General features: G+C 44.0%; 1 protein-coding gene and 1 non-coding gene across 2 annotated transcripts in view; both read right to left on the minus strand.

The window, feature by feature from the left end:
- Positions 3,575-3,656, minus strand: TRNAL-CAA. Its single transcript has one exon. It is a non-coding gene; the product is annotated as a tRNA-Leu (tRNA).
- The window catches only part of TRIM31 (tripartite motif containing 31), a 29,239-nt gene continuing 12,247 nt past the window's right edge, over positions 5,448-22,439 (minus strand). The window contains exons 2-10 of the mRNA XM_018038813.1: positions 15,694-16,172; positions 14,953-15,048; positions 13,926-14,156; positions 12,600-12,622; positions 11,960-12,075; positions 9,229-9,303; positions 8,014-8,079; positions 7,286-7,459; positions 5,448-5,992 (exon numbers count right to left, since the gene is read on the minus strand). Of these exons, the coding sequence (XP_017894302.1) occupies positions 5,466-5,992; positions 7,286-7,459; positions 8,014-8,079; positions 9,229-9,303; positions 11,960-12,075; positions 12,600-12,622; positions 13,926-14,156; positions 14,953-15,048; positions 15,694-16,110 (1,725 nt within the window). The 5' untranslated portion in view covers positions 16,111-16,172 and the 3' untranslated portion in view covers positions 5,448-5,465. The remainder of the gene's footprint in view (positions 5,993-7,285; positions 7,460-8,013; positions 8,080-9,228; positions 9,304-11,959; positions 12,076-12,599; positions 12,623-13,925; positions 14,157-14,952; positions 15,049-15,693; positions 16,173-22,439) is intronic.

Below are 22,439 nucleotides of genomic sequence, written 5' to 3' on the forward strand. Positions count from 1 at the left end.
GGACCTGTCTACAGGAAGAGCCAGGAACCCCGACTGGGGAAGGCGTCCTGGAGGAGGTAAGGTGAAACTGCTCCACAACAATTTAGTGGGGTTGCCAAGATACCAGTCCTTCCCGAGAAAGAGGAATTAGGAGATGGTTTCCACTTAGTGAATGCTATCAACCACCTCATTCCCTGATCTGTGCTAAGCGTCAGGTGAGGGAGAAAGTATGAAATATGCTCTCCAGTTCTTGTAAGGAAGCTAAATCTGCATACAAGAAAAGGAAGCTATGAGATAAAGAGAGTGATGTCAACCACTCAGACTTTGAATACGGGATATAGTGACTGTGAACTTTGCCCCGGGAAGATTTCTGCAGGAATGCAGGGGGCGACTGGAGGGCAGGGGCGGGGATGTGGGTCCTGGTCACCTTGTCCCCCGCCGTCGCCTAACAGGCAGATGAAGGCTGCTTCTGTAATCGACAGTGCCTTGAGGGCGACGCGGGAAACAGGATGGGGGGGGCCTGGCTGGGGCTGACTGCGCGCTCCTGGAATCTGCTCTGCGGGAGTTGCCTCTCCCGGGCCGGACGCCTGGATGCGCCCTGCCCCTGCGGAGACGAGCGCGCGGCCACACGGAGATCCGCGGGCGGCTCCCCACGCCTTGGTAATCCAGCCGTTTCCCAACTGGAACCGGTTGGCTGTAAATGCCCGGGAAGCCCGCCCCATCCGCCTACCCCGCTCTCCACCCGGTTGAAGGGAGTCGAAGAGGAAGAAACCTGTAATAATCTGGAACTCTGGAGCAAATCCTGAGTCTTGCTCCCCGTCATCTTGTCGTCCTCTTGGCTTAGGTTTCCAAGCCTCTCGCCTCTTATTTTCACGGGATTATCTTTGAAACAGGGGCAGTCCTTCTTTGAGTTTAATTTCGGTCCCTCACGTGGCAACACTATATACAAAGGTCTGCTGCGCGTGATGCTGGTGGTGGCGGTGGCGTGGGGAGGTGGGTAGTTAGGAGGATGCACCTGGTCCTGAGATTAATTTTGAGGAAATTAAGGAAGAAGAGGGACTGACGATTTGCCTTTGAAAGGGAAACGACATCCTCTCATACTCCAGGTTAAGCCAGTCTTTCTAAAAATTAAAATCTTTTCACATCTTTGAAAGGATTTTTGGGTTCTGCGTTAGATCCACTCCCAAATATTGACCATGGGAGGCCACACTTACAGGATGTCTTAAATTTTTTGTGTGTCAACTTTTTTATTATAGAAAAATTAAAACACACATGAAGTGGAGAAATTAATATGATGGGCTCTTGTGCACTGTCACCCCCTTGGACAATGATCAGCTCACGACCAATTTTGTTTCATCAATTGCCTCCCACTCATCCTCCCCTTTCCCCAGTGTGTCATTTTTAAGCAAATTCCAGGTGTATTTTATTAATAAAACTTCAATATACCAAAACCTCACTTTATTTGTTTAATTAATTAATTAATTTATTTTTTTATTGTACTTTACAAGACTGTATTGGTTTTGCCATGCATTGACATGAATCCGCCACGGGTGTACATGAATTCCCAATCCTGAACCCCCCTCCCACCTCTCTCCCCGTATCATCTCTCTGGGTCATCCCAGTGCACCGGCCCCAAGCATCCTGTATCCTGTATCGAACCTAGACTGACGATTCATTTCTTACATGATAGTATACATGTTTCAATGCCATTCTCCCAAATCATCCCACCCTCTCCCTCTCCCACAGAGTCCAAAAGTCTGTTCTATACATCTGTGTCTCTTTTACTGTCTTGCATACAGGGTTATCATTACCATCTTTCTAAATTCCATATATATGTGTTAGTATGCTGTATTGGTGTTTTTCTTTCTGGCTTACTTCACTCTGTATAATAGGTTCCAGTTTCATCCACCTCATTAGAACTGATTCAAATGTATTCTTTTCAATGGCTGAGTAATACACCATTGTGCATATGTACCACAGTTTTCTTATCCATTCGTCTGCTGATGGACATCTAGGTTGCTTCCATGTCCTGGCTGTTATAAACAGTGCTGCAATGAACATTGGGGTACACATGTCTCTTTCAATTCTGGTTTCCTCGGTGTGTGTGCCCAGCAATGGGATTGCTGGGTCATAAGGCAGTTCAGTTTCCACTTTGTTAAGGAATCTCCACACTGTTCTCCATAGTGGCTGTACTAGTTTGCATTCCCAACAGTGTAAGAGGGTCCCCTTTTCTCCACACTCTCTCCAGCATTTATTGCTTGTAGACTTTTGGATCGCAGCCATTCTGACTGGTGTGAAATGCTATCTCATTGTGGTCTTGATTTGCATTTCTCTGATAATGAGTGATATTGAGCATCTTTTCATGTGTTTGTTAGCCATCTGTATGTCTTCTTTGGAGAAATGTCTGTTTAGTTCTTTGGCCCAATTTTTAATTGGGTCACTTATTTTTCTGGAATTGAGCTGCAGGAGTTGCTTGTATATTTTTGAGATTAGCTGTTTGTCAGTTGCTTCATTTGCTATTATTTTCTCCCATTCCAAAGGCTGTCTTTTCACCTTGCTTATAGTTTCCTTTGTTGTGCAGAAGCTTTTAATTTTAATTAGATCCCATTTGTTTATTTTTGCTTTTATTTCCAGTATTCTGGGAGGTGGATCATAGAGGATCCTGCTGTGATTTATGTCAGAGAGTGCAAAACCTCACTTTAAAAAGTACAATTATCACACCTGAAAAGTGCACAATTCCTTAATACAAATGTACAGTCTGTTAAATTTTGTCTCATGTTTTAAAATTAGATTACAATTAATTCGTTCAAACCAGGATGCAAACAAGTCCACCACAGCGTTTGCTTGATATCTCTTTCAATCTTTTAGTTTCCTTTTTCTTATCTCCCCCACCTGCACCCCAATCCCTTTTCTTCTGGAAACTTATCTGATGAAGATAACTGATTCTCTGTCCTGTGAATTTTCCCAAACTTGGATTTGCCGACTGCATTTCTGTTAGCATTGTTAAAATGATTCTGATAGATGGGTTTTAGGGTCATCATTTTTGGCAAGTATACATCAAGTCATTACTTCCTATTGTATTACATTGGAGAGCACATAATGTTGGATTGTCTTTGTTTTTATGATGCTAGAGTTGATCAGTGGGTTCAAGTATTGTCAGAATGATTCATCATTGTAAGATTCCCATAAGCTTTTCACATATGTTTCTAGCAGCTGTTGATTATTGCATCGGTCCTTTATTTCATTAAGCTTTAAAAAGAATGATATTCTTCCACCTTGTCTTCATTTATTAGCTGGAATATGTAATAAACTGTCCCTCAACCATTTGGTGATCTTAGATATATTTGTACAAGAATGGTGGCATAAAAACTGTGTCTTTATTTACCAGCGTTCAGGAAGAAGTAAAGGTTTCTGAAAGAAAAGTGAAAGTTGCACAGTCGTGTCTGACTCTTGGTAACCCCAGGCCAGACTACTAGAGTGGGTAAGCCTTTCCGTTCATCCAGAGGATTTTCCCAGCCCAGGGATTGAACCCAGGTCTCCCACATTGCAGGTGGATTCCTTACCAGCTGAGCCACAAAGGAAGCCCAAAGGAGAATGCTGTGAGCAGGATTTGAACCTGCCCGGGCAAACCCCATTGGATTTTGAGTCCAATGCCTTAACCACTCGGCCATCACAGCTCAGTTTCTAGCATCTTCCAAAAGTGACCAGTGGGTTTTTAGTTGTCATAATGAACTGGTGGAACTTTTTTTTTTGCATAGTTGACATATATTAATTAATTGCAGATATTATCCTCCTTCATGCTTAAAAGTGTCCCATCTTTAACCAGACATGGCCCCAGTAGCTTTCTCACAATCCGATGTGACAAAATGCTCCAGGGTCATCTTGTGTATTTCTTCTCCCAGACCTAGAATTAGCCAGTTCTTCAAGGAGCCATTTTCTTTTGAGCGGGAAATAATAAGATTTTCATCTGGGTGTAAGCAGGGCTTGCTCAGTGCATCCAGTTAGGCTATTATTATTAATAATAGGGTTTCTTTGTGAAGGAAGCTAAGGAATGCATTTTATTATTTTTTTAAGGAAAACACATCATGAGTTTATCACATTTTGATTTTCCAATTCAAATTTGGGATCACTATGTTTTTATTTCTCTTCTTTTACATCATAATCATAAGAGAAAACTAATCTTTCAGGTGGAAAATCTTGGTTCCTGGTAATGTTAACATAATTGCTTATTTTCTTTATCTTATTATATTTGGGTATATATGTACACATACATAATACATGGGCTACCCAGGTGGCTCAGCAGTAAAGAATCTGCCTGCTAATGCAGGAGACACAGGTTGGATCCCTGGATCAGGAATATCTCCTGGAGAAGGAAATGGCAACCCACTCCAGTATTCTTGCCTGGAAAATCCCATGGACAGAGAAGCCATAGAGTCACAAAGGAGTCAGATATGACTTAGGGACTAAACAACATAATACATAATAAATTCAGAATAACAACAAAAATATTATTACCAAGATGATAACTGAAGATTTTAAGTTTTATTTTCAATCCTTTTTGTCATTAGGCTATATTCCACAAAGGAGATACAGCTAAATTACTGTGTTTTAAAGTCACCTAAACTAACTCCTAAGAACGGAGAATTTAAGCTACCAACTACTTACACAGTTAGGTTTCTCTTGTTTCAATTTAATTTTGTTTTATAATGATGTAAAACATTTATATAATTCCAAAGCCTAATTTCCATGTCTTCCACTAGGTTTCCCCTCCTCCCAAAGGTAAGTGTTTTTGTTAGGTTTTGGTTTATCCTTCCACTTTAAAAATAAATATAAGCAAAAATAAAAAAGTATATTTACATTCCCCTTTTCTTAGGTAAAGTGTAGCATGCTGTGTGCACTATTCTCCATCTTGGTTTTTTTTTTTCACTTAATATATCCTGGAGGTCGTCCTAAAATAACAGACAGACAGTCCTCACTTGCAAAAGGTCTAGACCTGACTGAGTCGTCTGGGGAGACAACAATCAGCGATCCGGCGTCATGTTTTCCAGGTCCCTCGAAGTTATGAGGTCCAGACGGGCCAAGCCTGCACACACTCTCAAGGACATCGAGGAGAAAAGCTACAGCCTCAAATCAGTGTGTGGTCTCCTGGAATCTGTGTCTCAACCAACATTCTCATTGCAGAATCTTCAACTATCACCTATTGATTCATAATGCGACAGTAAATAGTCTTGTCTATTTGAAGCTTCCTTTTCAACCTAGGTATACTGGGGAGAAAAGGGGACTGAAAGTAACAAGGTAAATGTAAAGGGCGGGGTGGGGGCCGTTGGGGGAATGTCAGAGATATCAGGCCTCGATCAAGAAGCCAAAGAGTGTAACCTTCCTAAGGGGTTCCTGGAAGTCTAGCTTCAACCCTACCGCACACATCCCACACATCCCAAAGCGAGGGGGTACCGGGGAGGAGACGCAGAGGAAAGCAAAGAACATCTCTAGGGACTCAGGGTGATCTGGGTCCCGGGAAACAGGAGCCGGAAAAAGGGGAAGATCTGCCCTGGAAACGAGGCGTGGAAGGTGTAGAGGTGCTTGCTCGTGGTGGCGTCGTAGAACACGACCTTGCCGCACTCGTGATTCACGCAGACGCCCACTTTCCTGGGACAGACCGAGAGATCCTCGCGGGTGCCCGCCTCCGTAAGCGCCTGGCACTCGGAGCCCGCGATGCGCAGCGCCCAAAAGCCGCTCAAGGGCTCTATCTGCAGCATGCCCTTCCTGGGTACTAGCTCCGAGGCCACGCCCACCACGCAGCCCCCGCCCCCGGGCCCTTCGAGCTCTGCCTCCCAGGTCTGGCAGCCGGAGCTGAGGCCTGGCAAGCCCAGAACACAGCGGAACGGATAAAAGCGTTCGGGGTCGGTGTGCTCAGCGCAGACTCTCTGAAGATCCGGGTTCAGCGTCACTGTCTTCAGATCCTGGGAAATGATGAGATCTGGGTGAGCCGAAGCCGCATCCAGGGTCAGTGGGTCTGCGGGAAGATGAGGAGAAAAAAGGGCAAACCCAGGTCAAGCCATCCGGGCCCCCTTTAGGATGGCCTTCTCTAGAATTCAAGGTCACTTTTGCCCCCAGAGAAGTCCTAGCCCCCCGCCCCCTCCTTGACGTTAATCCCTAAATTTCACCATATGCAGCTCTGAGGGTGGTCTCCCTCAGAGAGAGTGGTGGGGAGGTGTCATCTCAACACTCAGAACTGAGACTGTCTCCTCTTCCTTCCCCGTTTCCTGTGTTCCTCATATCTAGAACAAGATTTGAGGCTTGTATAAGAGATGTCGAGGTTCAGATTGTCTGAGCTTGAGTAGTTTTTTGAAGTACAACCCCTCAAAAACAGGGTTCAGTGGAGGGGTGGAGTGCAGAAGGAGGAACTGTCAGCCCCCTTCTCACCGCCTTCTCACACTTTGAGGCGGGGCGGGGCGGTGGGCGCTCAGCATGCAATATCTTAGTTCCCCCACCAGGGTTGGAACCCACCACCTCTGAAGTGGAAGCATGGAGTCTTAACCACTGGGGAAGTCTGCCCCGCACATGCTTTTAATTAGATTTGGGTATTAAGTTATAGTTTGTCAAAGGTAGAAGGCCCCATCCTCCCTTCTACAATGGCTTAAGAAGCTGTGGTTCCAGTCCTTGCCAAAGACTTAGGAATCTTCCTTTTACTTGTGTGTGTGTGTGTGTGTGTGTTAGTCACTCAGTCGTGTCCGACTCTTTGCAGTCCTACACACTGTAGCCCGACAGGCTCCTCTGTCCATGGGGTTCTTCAGGCAAGAATACTGGAGTAGCTTGCCGTTCCTTTCTCCAGGGGATCTTCCCGACCCAGGGATCGAACCCTGGTCTCCTGCGTTGCAGGCAGATTCTTTACCATTTGAGCTACAGGGAAGTCCTCCTCTTACTCTAATATGACTTAATGTTTCCTTACTGGATGGGGTGTTTAGGAGAGATGGAGGATGTGGGAATGTGGGGAAGAGGAAAAAGAGTGGTCAGAATCATGAGGATGAGTTAGGTGGATTGGGGCCCAGGTAGTTTTTACTGGTCTCTAGATTCCACCCTGGCTAAACTGATGCCTTGGTAGTTGAAAAAAAAAGTGGACTGGAGCAGTCAACTATAGTGACTTTCTTTATCCACCAGGGGGCACCACAGCCAAGCAGTAAACAGAAGCCAAGTGCTGGGTCCTCGTCCTCCTTTTGCTTGAGAACACCTGCTTCCTTCTCCAAGTCCTCACCTCCATCCCCATCTCCACTCCCTCAGGGACCTTTCCGTGTTCTCAGCCACTCACCTATCACCGTCTTGAGCTCTTCAATATTCGTAGCTTCAGGGCTCCCCAGGTTCTCAGAGCTGTCCAGGTTTGGTGAGTAAGAAACAAAAGAGGCCCTGTTTCTGCTCCGGAAGAGTGGGCTGAGTGAAATTGAGAGTATGGTATTTGGCAGCACTGTTTTAGTTGTTCTGTCAACTTTGAGGGAGAAGGAGAGGAGAGAGGTCAGTGGGGGCAAGGCAGCAATGTCAGAAAGTGCTACCGAGCTCTAGACACAGCAGGAGGAATCAGAGGTAGACTCAGGAAAGTGAAACTGCCCACACGGTTCCAGTAGCTGGGGATCAACAGAAATTCTTGGGCTTGCCTTACTGAATGATAAATAAAGGAACAGTTTATTAAAACCCCTCTGCTTATAAGCTGTCTTCACTGGTTAAGCTTACTTTAGTTATTTTTTCAATCTAATTGTAATTTTTCCTTTTTAATTGCATGTGTGTATGTGCTAGTCACTCAGTGGTATCAGACTCTTTGCAACTCCATGCAAGAATACTGGAGTGGGCAGCCATTCCTTTCTTCAGGGTATCTTCTCGACTCACGGATAGAACCCTGATCTCCCGCATTGCAGGCGGATTCTTTACCATTGATTGCATACCCTCCAGGTGCTTGGGTGGGGACAGCATTTGACCCCCTGTAGACTTGGAGGTTCCTTGACTCCACCATTAGAAGCCACCAGCATTCAGGGGCAGGACTCTTACCTGGAGGGGTCGACTCAGGCTCTGAAGTTTTGTTTGTCTTAGGATCATTTTTCTCTGACAGGTACCCTAGGAATTGGTGAGAGAAAACCAATGTTGGTCTCGATAACCGCAAGCTGCAAACTAAAAACCAAACAGCCTACCACCATCAATAAGAACAAGAATTGGTGATTCTCAGTAAGGACTGCCCCCCAGGTCATGAGGAAGTATAGAAGCCTTTCAGGTTGTCCCAATGCCTGCAAAGAAGGGGGGTACTCTACTGGCCTAGAATGTTTCCTGAGGCCTGGGATGTGATTCAGCAGACCGCAAGGCAGAGAGCACAGTGGAGACTTAACCATGTGCAAACACTGATAGCTCCTCTGGTGGAAAAACACTGGTGGAACAGAATCTTAAGTTCTGCTCTTGGCTTTGGAAGGCATTGTGTAGTTTCTGGCTTTGGCAAAATGATTTCTAATGCTGTCTTTTCCACTTAATAGTCACGTGACTTGGGTAATTTACTTCACCTCTCTGAAGTTGCAGGGGCCCTATTTATTGTAAATTGCCAATAATAACACCTGTCTAGGAGGATGGTAGTGAGATTTTGAACTTTTAGAAGTGGACTGCTTAGCACATGGTGGCTCTTAAAGAAACGGTACTTCTAGTGTTACCATCTAGTATAGCAGGGCTATCTCTGATGGCTTGGGCATAGGCTGCGGTTACAGGGGGTCTCCCTCCCCTGGGCTGTCATGATCTGACTTACAACCAGAAACCCAGCCTATGGCTGATGGCAGCTACTACTATAGAGACTGAGCTGCTTTTGTCTTCTCCTGGTCTTATCTTTTCTTTCCTTACTCTGAGGAATGGAGGAATAAATTTGAAACTTTCTGTTACTGTTTTTGGGGGGAGGGGGGCATGCGGTGCAGCACGTGGGCTCTTAGTTCCCCAACCAAGGATCAAACCCATGCCCCCTGAATTAGAACCATGGAGTCTTACCCACTGGACCACCAGGGAAGTCCTAGAATTTTCTGTTACTTTTAAATATTTCTAAATTTTGGGATTAGTCTCTGTTTTGTGAGTTACCTGAGTTTAAAATAATAAAACATATCCATATGCCTGTGCTTCTCCCTTAATGAGGAATGGGGATTCACCTATATTTGGCCTCCGTGTAATCAGAGAGACAGAATTCTTCCCCTTTGCTTTTTTCACTTTCCCCAGATGGCAGGAGCAGTCATCACTTACAGCTCTTTCTGTCTTCCTCAGTCATGCCTCTGAGGAATTTGCTTTTATCTTTCTTGCTGTCAGCCTGGAGATTGTCTGTGGAGAGAGAACAGAATGAGATGGGGTAAATTCAGAGAGTTTGAACAAGGAACCCACTATCACACAGCGGGCATCAAATTTCAAATGCCTTGAACTTGACTCTCATAGTCTTAGTGGACCAAGGTGTAAAACTGAGAGATGCCCTTTCTGTTACCCTGGAGTGGCTCTCTAGCCCAGCACTGTCCAGTAGAAATACACTCAAGTCACAAATAACATTTTAAATTTTCTAGTAGTCACAAGGGAAGGGTTTCTCTTGTAGCTCAGTCAGTAAAGAATCTACCTGCAGCACAGGAGACCAGGGTTCAATCCCTGGGTTGGGAAGATCCCCCGGAGAAGGAAATGGCAACCCACTCCAGTATCCTTGCCTGAAAATCTCATGGACACAGGAGCCTGGTGGGCTTCAGTCTACGGGGTCTCAAAGAGTCGGGCACAACTGAGTGACTAACATTTACTTACTTACTTAGTAGTCACATTACAAAAAGTAAAGTAAAAAGAAACAGATAAAGTTAATTTTTAATTGTATTTTCTATTTAAATAATTATTTTAAAATATTGTCTTTCAACCTATAAAAAGTTATTACTATATTTTACATTCTATTTTCACACTAAGTCTTGTGAAATCTGACATGTTTCCTTTACTAGCAGCACACCTGACTTTGGAGCCACATTTCAAATGCCCAAGCGCATATTGGGCAGCACAAATCTAGTCCCTTCCATGAGAAGAACTGAGAAAGGGCTGAGGGACAAAGGTGTTGTTTGGCCTCATGCTTTGGCTTCAGAAGAAGGTCAGGCACAGGGTGTGGTAAAGGATGGTCCCACCTACTTAAAGCCTGGGTGGCAATCCCTCTCCTCCCGATAAGAGAAGACTCAAGACAAGAAAGGCAAGGGAGCTCCAGACCAAGGCTCTTGGTGCCCTTCTGTCCCAGTTCTCCCCAAGGAGGGAGTTCTGTGCCCCCGTCTCCCAGACATGGAGGGCTGTCAACGTCTGTGTACCCTCATGGAAATAGGGGCAGAGGACAAAAGACTTTGTGTGGTTGGAGAATGAGCCCATAACTCAGGGACAATGGCTTGTGTCCGGCCCGCACTTGCTGTAGGGGTGCTGGACTAAGGGAAGAGCTACAGAGTGGGACTCCTAGATAAGGGCCTTCCTCTGGGCCTCTGTACCCTTCTAGTGCCCTGTAGCTCCAGGACAGGAGAGAGCCAGCCCTGGGTATAGGTGGAGGGAGACACAGGGCATCTCCTCTGAGGGCTACCAGCCCAGCCATAGGGAATGCTCAGAGACCTTCTTATGAGGGGTCCACACACCTGGAGCCAGAGCAAACACTGGCCAGCAGTGCTATGCTTCCAGGGCCTTCAGGCTCCAGCCACCAACCCCCTCCACCTCTGGTTTCCCAGACCCAGTCATTCCCCAACAAGAGACAACCATCCTCAGACTAGGCAGCTATGGAGATTAAACCAGTGTTCTAAATAGGCCCCCAGCACCCCCTCCATCCAGCGGACTCTAAGAGGGCCAGGTGGGAGTTAGGGGACTGTGTGTAGGGGTGAGGGGGGGAGAGAAAATACAGCAGACCATGTTCATCTGTGCCAAAAGGTAGAGAGTGTATTTGTAGCCCCCTTCTCCATGCCCAATCCCAGCCTGTGCCAAAGTGAAAAGGTAATAAACCCCTTTATTGAAATTCTAAACTGAAGCCAAACTATTTAATTTTATTTTTTAGATTGTAGTTCTTCTATGTGAGATTGAACCCAGGCCATGGCAGTGAAAGGCCAGCATCCTAACCACTAGGCCACCAGGGAACTTCAGAACCAAATTGGAACGACTATGAAAACCTGAAATGACTATGAATTGTTGGATTACATGAGATTACACCACGTGGGATGGGAGAGATGGACAAAGCAAAGCAGTCACTAGGGAAAAGAAAAGTTCAAAACAACAAAATTAAGAACAAAAACTGTGTCTGGGGAGTGGAGATTCTTAGCTAAACAAGTGGTATTCTTGGGGGCATTGTCCTGCTCCTGTTTTTCCAGAGGCATATGGGAGGGATCTTGGGGTGGGAGACTCTTGTGATATTTCCTGGGAGAAAACTCCATCCAGCTCTCTCTACTCCTGGTTTAGACAACCACAACCTTTGCTGTGAAGGGAGTCCTTACAAATACCCAGCTGTCTTCCTAGTTGTAAACCCAGACATGTTTTTGAAAAATATCTGACCAAATATCTAAAGCCCAAGTCATCTACTTCTGTCTGACTTCTGTTTACCTGCAAGGCTGCAAGAAGGATTTCCCTAAAATGTCACTGACTTTGAATCTATTTTCTCATATTCTATAGTCAGAAATAGATTGAATTCCAGTTCTGGCCCACCAGACAACTGGTCTACCACCTTCCTGCCAGTCACTGTGCCAGGCATGGGAACCTCTTGCAGCTTTTACAGGAAGAGTCAGGGAGGCAAACAGATGAAACATGATGAAGGCAGAGTGCAAGAAATGCCTGAAAAGAAAGATACAGATGCCTAGAAAGTGCCCAGCAGAGAGCCCGGCATTGGAAATGTCCTATATAATTATTACTGACATGGATGAGTTACAGTTCCATTTCCTCGGGGTGATGGAGGAAGAATCCCCCAAAGGGAGGTGAACTGAGTTGGTGACAGCTTCTTCCTTACCTTTGAATCTCTTCAGGCTCTCTGTGAGGGAATCATGCCGTGATTTGATGTCACTGAGTTTTTTCTCCAGGTCCATTGAAACAGGGGTTGGGTTGAGAAAGTGAAATCCTTCACTTCTAGGAAGATATGGCTGAACTGAATGGTGAGATCAAGAGATGGGGTGCAGGGGAGAAAGAGCTGTGACAAAGAGGTGGGGATGAGGTGATGGAGCCTTGGGGGTAGGGAAGGAAAACAGAGGATAGTGAGCTGAGAGTCAGGAGGCCAGGGCTAGGGATATGCGGCCAGGGTGAGGTGGAGCATAGTGTGATATGGAAATGCAGATGGGAGATAAGCCAGAAGGAAGCAGAGAGGAAGGGGGCAGAGAGATGGGGTAGGAGAACCAGGAGCCATCTAACTGAGCAAGAGGTCATGCAGGAAGTGCAAGGAAATAGAATATGTGATGAAGAAATAGGAACATAAAGAAAACAGCTCTTCTCTTTAGTAACCAACTCAGCTTAAGCCGCAGCCTAAGTACCTGACTGCAGTTAGACAGAGTAGACAGGAACTTGAGAGGGAAGAATGTTGAATATTTGAATGTATGTTGAACATTGTAAGATGAATGAATCAGTGGGCAAAATGCATTTGGGGTGGCCAATCATACCTGCACAAGGCAATTTTGATGTCCTAGAAGAGAAAGAGAAACAGCACAGTCTTAGCACCTGGCTGATTCATGGGCACCAAGGAGGAAGTATCAACCATGCAGGGCATGGGGCAGAACAGGTAGAATGAGAACATCTCTCTTCCTATATGAACATCTCCACAAAGGGTTCCTCCAGGAAGTGTCCAATATGCCAGTAGGCAGGAAAATGATCAGACCTCGAGAGGAACTAACTGAGTTGTTTGAAAATAAGTTTTGTCTCTGAGACTAAACCAGAGAAGGGAGAAGAGAGACAGGAAAAGGGCTGGAATGGCTTTGTGTGGTCTTTCTTAAAAAAAAAAGAAAAGAAATGGATTTCTGAACTAGTGGGAGTGGGAGATGGATTCAGGAGGGAGCTCAGCTCATCCTGTGCATCGCCTAGACCCGCCCTGTCCAGTATGGCAGCCACCAGTCACACATGGCTGTTGAACACTTTGAAACATGGTTAGTATGACAAGGAACCACATTTTTAAATTTTATGAGAGTCACCAATCCAAATTCAAATTAAAAAAAAAACCCTGAAATAGTGTAAAATACTTTTTCCATTAACCACAACTATATTGATTTGGTCAGAATATATTTAATTCAACCATTCAAAATATGATGTCTGAACTGAGATCTACCAAACATATACCAGATTTTGAAGACTCAATTTTTTTAAAGGAAGAGGTTCATAAAATATTTCATTAATACTTTAAAAATATTGGTTAACGATTGAAATTATAATACTTTGGATAAAGTGAAAGTGAAGTCGCTCAGTTGTGTCCGACTCTTTGTGACCCCATGGATTGTAGCCTACCAGGCTCCTCCATCCATCGGATTCTCCAGGCAAGAACACTGGAGTGGGTTGCCATTTCCTTCTCCAGGGGATCTTCCCCACCCCAGGAATTGAACCCAGGTCTCCTGCATTGTAGGCAGATGCTTTTACGGTCTGAGCCACCAGGGAAGTCCTACTTTGGATATATTGGGTAAAATAAAATATTTCACTTAATTTTACCTGTGTCTTTTTATCCTTTTAATGTGGCTACAAGAAAAAAGTTTAAGTCATATTTGTGTCTTGCAAAATAATTCTAAATTACACATATAGCTCACATTGTACTTCTAAATTATATATATTGTGTGAAATATATTTGTAAATTATGGTTCACACAGTATTTCTATTGGACAGCACTGAGCTGGGGAAAGGAAGATAGAGGCAACTCTGGTATCCTGCCACGTGGTCAGTGCTCTGATCTGTAACCAGGGAGGGGTCACTGTGTTTTTACAACTTGGTCCCCAAGGGACACTCACCTGGAGCAGCTGGCCTGGCGGCAAACACTGTCTGGACTTCAGAGAATCCGTAAGCTTCCTGAGATAGTTCAGCTGTGTCTCAGTGGAAGTGACATAGAATTTCTGCCCCTTGGAGATCTCCTTTCCTAGCCAGTTGATCCGGGACAAGAGGAAGCTCTTCGCCTCCTTTAGCACCTGACGCAGCTGTCTGAAGGTTGTGGTGACCTTCTGCTTCTCTAATTCCACCTGGGCCTGGGAGCAAGAAAGTGGACATTCAGAAGATGAGAGGATGGCCTCAAAGTTCCTTCCATCCCATTTTATTCAATGTTATCATTTTATTAAGTTTATTCTGAGCAACATGCAGTGGCAGACATGGAGGAAAAGAAATGGGAGGTGAACAAGCTTTTGAAAGCCCTTACTATGTGCCTTGTTTTCGTATTAGGTTATTTACTTATATTTTTTGCTTTCAAGGACAGGTAGCTAATACTTAATAACTAAGTATTAAGTACTCATATTTCCAGAAGTCTTTTCAGTTTATAATCTGCTTTCACATAGATTTTTTTTTTCCTTTTTACATACACCCACCCACAAAATAGGTACAGATATTTGAGTGGGTTCATAGTGTCTTCATTTTTTAATTTGAGAAGTCAGTTTCTAGGTAAGTAAGGGACTGTGAGGGGCAGAGATGGGTCTTAAAACTGGTAATTCTGATTCTAAGACCAGCACCAGTTTTCCTTACACTACCTGTCCCCAGGTGGAGGAGACCAAAGTGGCCAACCTACTCCAACAACACGAGGTTGGACGTGGAAGACGCTAGCACTGGCAAACCAAGTGCTGTAGAGGAGGAGAAGGCTGGAGCACACCCTTATGCCTGATGCCACAATTCTTTCTGTCCTTCCTACACTCTATCCCATTCTGTATCTGTTCCTTTGTCAATGAGGTCTTTTTGAGTGGTCGGTGTAATAAGGAATTCTAGGAGTTTTGGAGAGATACCGTTTCTGCTTTCAAGCTCATGGACAGAGAGACCCACACCTGAGTTTTTTCTTACCATGGAGACATTGATCTTGTGTTCACCTTGTGCCTTCATCTGAATTATCTCCCTCTCCTTTTGCTGCAAGACCTCGATTTGTGATTGGATCTGCCCCTGTGGGGAGAGAGTTGTCTTGGCAAGTTGTGCCTGGAGATCTCCCGGCCTCATGATGCCCTCCTTATCTCTTGGGATGGAGGACGAGTCCTTGTGTCATTATCAACAGATGCCCCTTTCCTGTTCAAGCTGGGGGCTGGGGTGTGACCGGGGAGGAAGAACTCAGAAGCCTAAGTGACCTACAAGAAGGGAATGTGGTAATAAATTATAACTAATAAAATATGACTAATATTTGGATGTGCTTTGGGGTTATCAAAGGACTTCCACAAACCTCTCATTTATTATACCTACGACTCTTAAGAAGTACAATTTGTTTGCCCCATTTAAAGAGGAGGCACCTGGAGCTCAGAGAGGTAGAGTGACTCCTTGAAGGATCCATAGAAAGTTCAGGAGTCTGAACCTGAATCTACACCTCCGACTCGAAATTCCGTGTTCTTTCCATTCTCCATTATACCTTGGTTGCAACGAGCATCAGTTCTCCAGTCTTAGACTTTTGAACCTACTGGGCTTGACTACAAATTTTCTACTCAGGTGCAAAGATAGGGGCAATGGGTACAAACCCAGAGGGAAGAGATGACAGTTTCCAGGTCCCCATTGAACTCCTGGTCTAATGGGGGAACAGGGAAGGGACCCCCAAATGCCTACCTGATAACTCTGGGCAGCTTCTTCTATCAGAGTTGTGTTGTGGGTTTTGTGATCCTTGGATCCACAACACACCACGCAGAGAAACTTGCCATCAACCTCACAGAAGTAATGACATTTCTCTCCATGCCTTAGACATCTCAGCTCTTCCGTTTCTGGCTGCCTCTCCGAGGGCTCCATAGATTGGATTTTCTCCACCAGATTTACCAAGAGCCAGTTAGGCGTGATCGTGTCCCTCCTCACAATTTTGGTGCAGAGGGGACATTTAAGAACACTGTCTTCTGCTTCTCCACTCTGAGTGATGCAACTGAGGCAGAAGTTGTGCCCGCAGTCGATGGTAGCAGGGTGCTGCAGAATATCCATGCATATGGGGCAAATCACTTCCTCTTGAAGCTTACTGGTAAACTGTTGATGGGCCATGATGGGGCCAAAGGCTTCTTCAAGTCTGTAGGAAGTCTAGAAGTCAGCTGTGGGCACTGGTTCTAGGAAAAGAGAAGGTAACAGAGGTGATGGAGGTCAGAGTCTATTAATTAGACAATCAGAGAGAGAGGAAAAGGAGAGAGGAAAAAAACAATAGTAGAAAAGAGTCAAAATTAGAAGGTAGGAAATATTATAAAGAGGGAAACAGATGGGCAATGCTACCTCACTGCCTCTTGAGAATGAGTGGATGTAGCAGATGAATATACACTGCTTATAAAATGGGGTAAGTATTCCTGAACCTTGGACTAATTAAGGGTGTTTATGAGGCAGTTAACTGAGATTAGAAGGACCAGGGCACCAAAGTCCATTCTCAGAGGTTCAGGCAAGGAGTGGAGGGACTGGAAAATGCTTCCCGAAAGGTCACAGCCAGTTCACCAGTAATGATTTGAGCATCTCTTTCATGCAGAGCCCAAACTTTGGGAGAACATATGCAAAGAAAGGGGGTAATTCTCTACCTCCTGTAATTTGGTTCCACACTTTTAAGTATTTTGTGCAAATGTGGAAAACATTGAAGGAGGAAACAGACAGAGCTGGACTCCATCTGAGGCCAGGCTGCAAACATTAGGCTACACACATGGTCACCCTCCCAGTGGACTCTGAACTTTGTGCCCGGCGTCTATAGAAATGGCATACCAATAGAAAACCAGACCCCCGGATAAAAGAGCCTGAGGACTTGTACTTGGACTCTCTGTTGCCTAAAAGAATATGCTAATTATCTCTATAACAGAACAAAGTCATAAATTCCATAAGTTTATCAGGATATGACCACAGTCCTACTGATAAATGTCCACTGTTTATCTAGTTTTGTGACATATGAATCATGGGCTAACTTTGATCGTATCTCTGTTTTACCTTGTTCAGAGTAGTTTCAAGGAATTTGGGGAGGTGGATTTGAGCAAGTACACTTAGGGTATATAAGGTTTTCACAAAAAACGGTCGGGGTCCTTGGCTAAGAGGAGACTCTGCCTTGGGCCCGCAAGTGTAATAAACTGCACGCCACTATCTGCATTGTCCTTCTGAGTGGGTTTGTTTCCCGGAACGCGTGGCTACAACAATACAATCACCCGCTCAGGGAGCTTCCAGTTAAAAGGAGAGGCAACCATTCCTCCCCTGGGGAGATTCCTAGTACAGTGGAACCAGCAAGGAACTTCCTTGCTGAAAGGTCATTCTCTGTTCTCCATCCTAGTTGGTTTTTTACTTCCCCGCAGCACCTGGATCAGTCTGTCTTCTTCTGTTTTTTTTGTTTGTTTTTTTTTTCCCAAACATCTTCAACACTCTGGTGTGTCCATGTTCATTCGTTCTTTCTGTGTTTCTTCCTACTTCTTGGTGCTTACTTGATCCCTGGATTGCCTTCCCCCAACCACCACCACGGACACTCCCTCCTGTAGCTCCACACATTTGCATCACAACCTTTGCTCCTTCCCTCTTATATAAGGGAAGGGTCCTTCCTCTCTTCCCATTTCATCTGGATCCCAGCTGCCACCCTTACCTCCTCTCTCTCCAGCATCTGCCATCGGTCTCCCTCAAGAAACACATCTTTCATCTTTATCTGATCTTAATATTTAGGTCAGACAGGCATTGTGGGTAATTTTTGATTATAATCAGAGTGATTGTATATTTTGGTTTACTTTGGGACAGTGCTGGGTGTCACCTTTGACCTGATGTAATGAATAGATCATCCTTCCATTCTCAAAAGTATCCAGGTTGGATGATGAATTATATGGTCACCTTAATTATAGAAACTGTTGGAAGCCAAGGCTTTCAGAAGTGTTATACCTTCATTTCAGAAATGTTATGAAAAGGCCTTCCTCTTTGTTTGCTTTGAGGTGAAATTAAAGCATCTTAACTCTTGCCTGGAAAATCCCATGGACGGAGGAGCCTGGTAGGCTGCAGTCCATGGGGTCGCTAAGAGTTGGGGATGACTGAGCGACTTGGCTTTCACTTTTCACTTTCATGCATTGGAGAAGGAAATGGCAACCCACTCCAGTGTTCTTGCCTGGAGAATCCCAGAGACAGTGGGCTCCTGTCTATGGGGTCGCACAGAGTCGGACATGACTGAAGCGACTTAGCAGCAGCGGCAGCAGCAACATTTGTATAATATTTTATAGTTTATTCTCATCCTAAACTGCTGTCCCCTGGAGGCCGAATTTAACTTATAGGTAGATTTCATTTGACATAGTGATTTTAGACATAATAATTTGTATGACTTTAGAGAGGATGGATGTTTTATTTTCCCTACCACTTCTTACTGCCTCTGTCTGCCTGGCTCCTGAAGACATCTCACCTTCACCCACCCCCAGCTTTATTGACATAATTGACATATAGCATTGTGAAGGCTTACTGTGATGTGATGTGATGATTTGGCATGTGTGCATATGTGAGATGTTTGCCACAATAAGGTTAGTTAACACACCCTTCACCTCACATAAATAACTTCTTTGTTGTCGTTGCTATGGTGAGAGCATTAAAGATCTATTTTTATAGCAACTTTTGATTATATAATAAACTATTGTCACACACTGTACATGACATCCCTGAAACTTATAACTGAAATTTTGTATTATACCCCTTGATCCACATTTTCAAATTTCTCTCACCCCTCAGACCCTGACAAGCAGCATCCTATCTGTGTCTGTGAGTGCGGTGCTTTCAGTTTCCATATACAAGTGAAATCCTACAGTATTGTCTTTCTCTTGTCTGCCATTTTTCTGACATATCAGGCTTCCCTGAGCTCAGTTGGTAAAGAATTCCCCTGCAATGCAGGAGACTCCGGTTCCGTTCCTGGGTTGGGAAGATTCCCTGGAGAAGGGATAGGCTACCCACTCCAAGATTCTTGGGCTTCCCTTGTGGTTCAGCTGGTAAAGAATCTGCTCACAATGCAGGAGACCTGGGTTCAATCCCTGGGTTGGGAAGGTCCCCTGGAGAAGGGAAAGGCTACCCACTCCAGTATTCTGGCCTGGAGAACTCCATGGACTGTAGCGAAGAGTCAGACACGACTTTCACTGCCTGACATTTTACTTAGCCTAATGCCCCCATGTCCACTCTTATTGTCACAAATGTCAGGATTTCCATCTTTCTATGGCTGACTTTAAATACATTTGAGAGACTTCGCTGGTGATCCAGTAGTGAAGAATCCACCGGCGAGCTAAGATCCCACAGGTCACAGAGGAACTAAGCCCACGTGCCACAGCTACGAAAGCGTGTGCGTTCAGGAGCCTGTGCAACAAGGAAAGATTCCATGTGATACAATGAAGATTCTGCGTGCCGCAACTAAGACCTGGCTGTATACAGTATTTGCTTTATCCACAACTAAGACCTGACACAGCCAAATAAATGAATATTTTAAATAAATAAAATACACACACACAATAGTATTTGCTTTCTCCATTCGTCTGTTGATGAATACTTAAGGTTGTTTCCAAGTCATGGCTTTTGGGAACAAAGTGCAGTGAACATGGGAATGCAGATATCTCTTTGAATTCTGGATTTTATTTCCTTCAGACATACCCCCAGAAGTGGGATTGCTGGATCCTATGGTAGTTCTAGTTTTAATTTTTTCGAGGATCTTCCATACTGTTTTCCATAGTAGCTGCACCAATTTCCATTCACCAATAGTGCACCAAGGTTCCCTTTTCTCCACATCCTTGGCAGCATTTGTTGTCTTTTCCATGATAGCCATTCTGACAGGTGTGAGGTGATATGTCATTGTGATTTTGATTTGCATTTCCCTGATGACTAGTGATGTCGAGCACCTTTTCATGTACCTTTTGGCCATGTGTATGTCTCCTTTGGAAAAATGTCTATTCACTCTCTTATAGTGTTAGTCACTCAGTTGTGTTTGACTCTTTGCAATCCCATGGACTGCAGCTTGCTGGGGTCCTCTGTCCATGGGATTCTCCAGGCAAGAATGGGGGTGGGTTGCCATTCCATTCTCCACTAGGGTGGGTTGCCATTCCCTTTTCCAGGGATCTTCTCGACCCAGGGATCAAACCTGGGTCACCAGCATTGCAGGTGTATACTTTACCCCCTGAGCCACCAGGGAAGCCCCAGTCTCTTCAATAGACTGTTTAACTGGATTATTTGTGGAATTTTACTATTGAGTTGCAGGAGTTTCTTATACATGTTGGATATTAACCTTTTAGTCGGTATAAGACTTGCAAATATTTTCTCTCATCCCATAGGTGTTTTTCCATTTGTTCATTGTTCTTTTGCTATGCAGAAGATTTTTAGCTTGATATAGTCCCACTTGTTGCCATAATTGACTATATAGCAGGAAACAAAGTTAAGACTTGCACTGTATACCATAAACAAAAATTCTAGGTGGTTTAAAGATCAAGTATGAAAATATTAAAAAATTTAGAATAATATTTACCCTTAATGTGAGAGAGCTGTCATTTTTCTGAATGACATTAAAAAAAAAACAGAAGACATAAAATAATGACAGATTACGAAAAACAAAACAAAAATTTCAACATGGAAAATAATGCCATAAGAAATCAAAGGACAAATAATAGCAAAAGAGAATTTACTAGCATTAACATGACATGTCAAGGGTTAATAGCAGTAATATAGAAAAATGATTTGGCATCATGTGGCCACCACTGCTCCCTTCTCTTTCAAAGACATACTAATATTAGACAAAATATTTTTTAAAGGTAAAAAACTACAACCAGTCAATGAGAGAATTCATGAATCTAAGATAGTGCTGGGTCGGCACCTTCTGAGAAGTTTACTAACACACAGCACAGAAACACAGAGAATCACTAAGTGGCAGAAACCAAGTAAGGTCAGAGATACAGAAAGTGAAAGAGAAGTAGCTCAGTCGTGTCCAACCCCTTTGACTGTAGCCTACCAGGCTCCTCCCTCCATGGGGTTCTCCAGGCAAGAATACTGGAGTGGGTTGCCATTTCCTTCTCCAAGAGATACAGAGGATAAATCTAAATGCTCCAACATGTGTCCAGTTGGAAGTTCAGAAGAAGAGAAGAGGGGAAATGGAGGAGCAAAATATGAAGAGAAAAAGCCTTCAGGTTGTTTTTTTTTTTTTTTTTTTCAGAATGTACAGGCCCCCTGAAAATACACCAAATATTAAGCACAACAAGTGAAAAATAAATAATTTCACACTAAAAACACTTCGTAATGCAACTGAAGAGAATAAAAGAGAAAACTGCAAAAGCTGCCAGAATGAAATAGCAGAGTACTGAAGAACAAGTAAATCTTTTAAATTTATTTTTAATTGGAGGATAATTGCTTTACAATATTGTGTTGGTTTCTGCCATACATCAACATGCAAGTAAATCTCTAGAACTGATACTAATATTTCTAAGAAGTGGGAGGAAATTACCAAACTAAGGTGTCTATATTCATTTAATCTATTATTCATGCTACTGCTACTGCTAAGTCACTTCAGTCACGTCCGACTCTATGTGACCCCATAGACGGCAGCCCACCAGGTTCCCTCATCTCTGGGATTCTCCAGGCAAGAACACTGGAGTGGGTTGCCATTTCCTTCTCCAATGTATGAAAGTGAAAAGTGAAAGTGAAGTCGCTCAGTCGTGTCCGACCCTTAGCGACCCTATGGACTGCAGCCCACCAGGCTCCTCCGTCCATGGGATTTTCCAGGCAAGAGTACTGGAGTGGGGTGCCATTGCCTTCTCCGATTATTCATAAAGGAGGGCAAAATAAAGATATTTTTGGACATTAAAAAAAACAAACTAATTTTCCACCAGGAGATCCTTGAAATATTTTCTTTTTTCCTCTTTGAATTCTGTTTTTCCCTTTGTGGAATCTTACTTTGTGGGATCTTAGTTCCTCCACCAGGTATCAAACCCTCATGCCCTGCATTCAGAGTGTGGAGTCTTACCTACCGGACTGCCAAGGGAGTCATAGGAGATCCTTGGAATCTTGCTGAAAAACCTGAAAGTTATCTTTTAAAAAGAGAGAGAGAGACAAAGGCTCCACGATGGGAGTGTGATGCACAAAGCAAAGAAAACATAATTCAACAGTATTGGTAAATATTATATATCACTGACTGTAAAAAACATTAGAAACAAAAGTTTTACATTCAAAAAAGTAGAGCTAAAATTTTAGACAACTATAATACAGGAATTAGAAGCAGGGGGAAGTTTGGAGGATAGCTAAAGACCTACCTAAGGGAGCTAAGATTTTGGAGTCTAAAAATACTTAAAATTTTTAGACTGTTATAAAAATATGAAGTTAATGACATAAGATAAAAATTCAAGGATAAGTACTAAAGGAATAGAAATTATAAC

The sequence above is a fragment of the Capra hircus genome, chromosome 23, assembly GCF_001704415.2.
Source record: "Capra hircus breed San Clemente chromosome 23, ASM170441v1, whole genome shotgun sequence".
NCBI lineage: Eukaryota > Metazoa > Chordata > Mammalia > Artiodactyla > Bovidae > Capra > Capra hircus.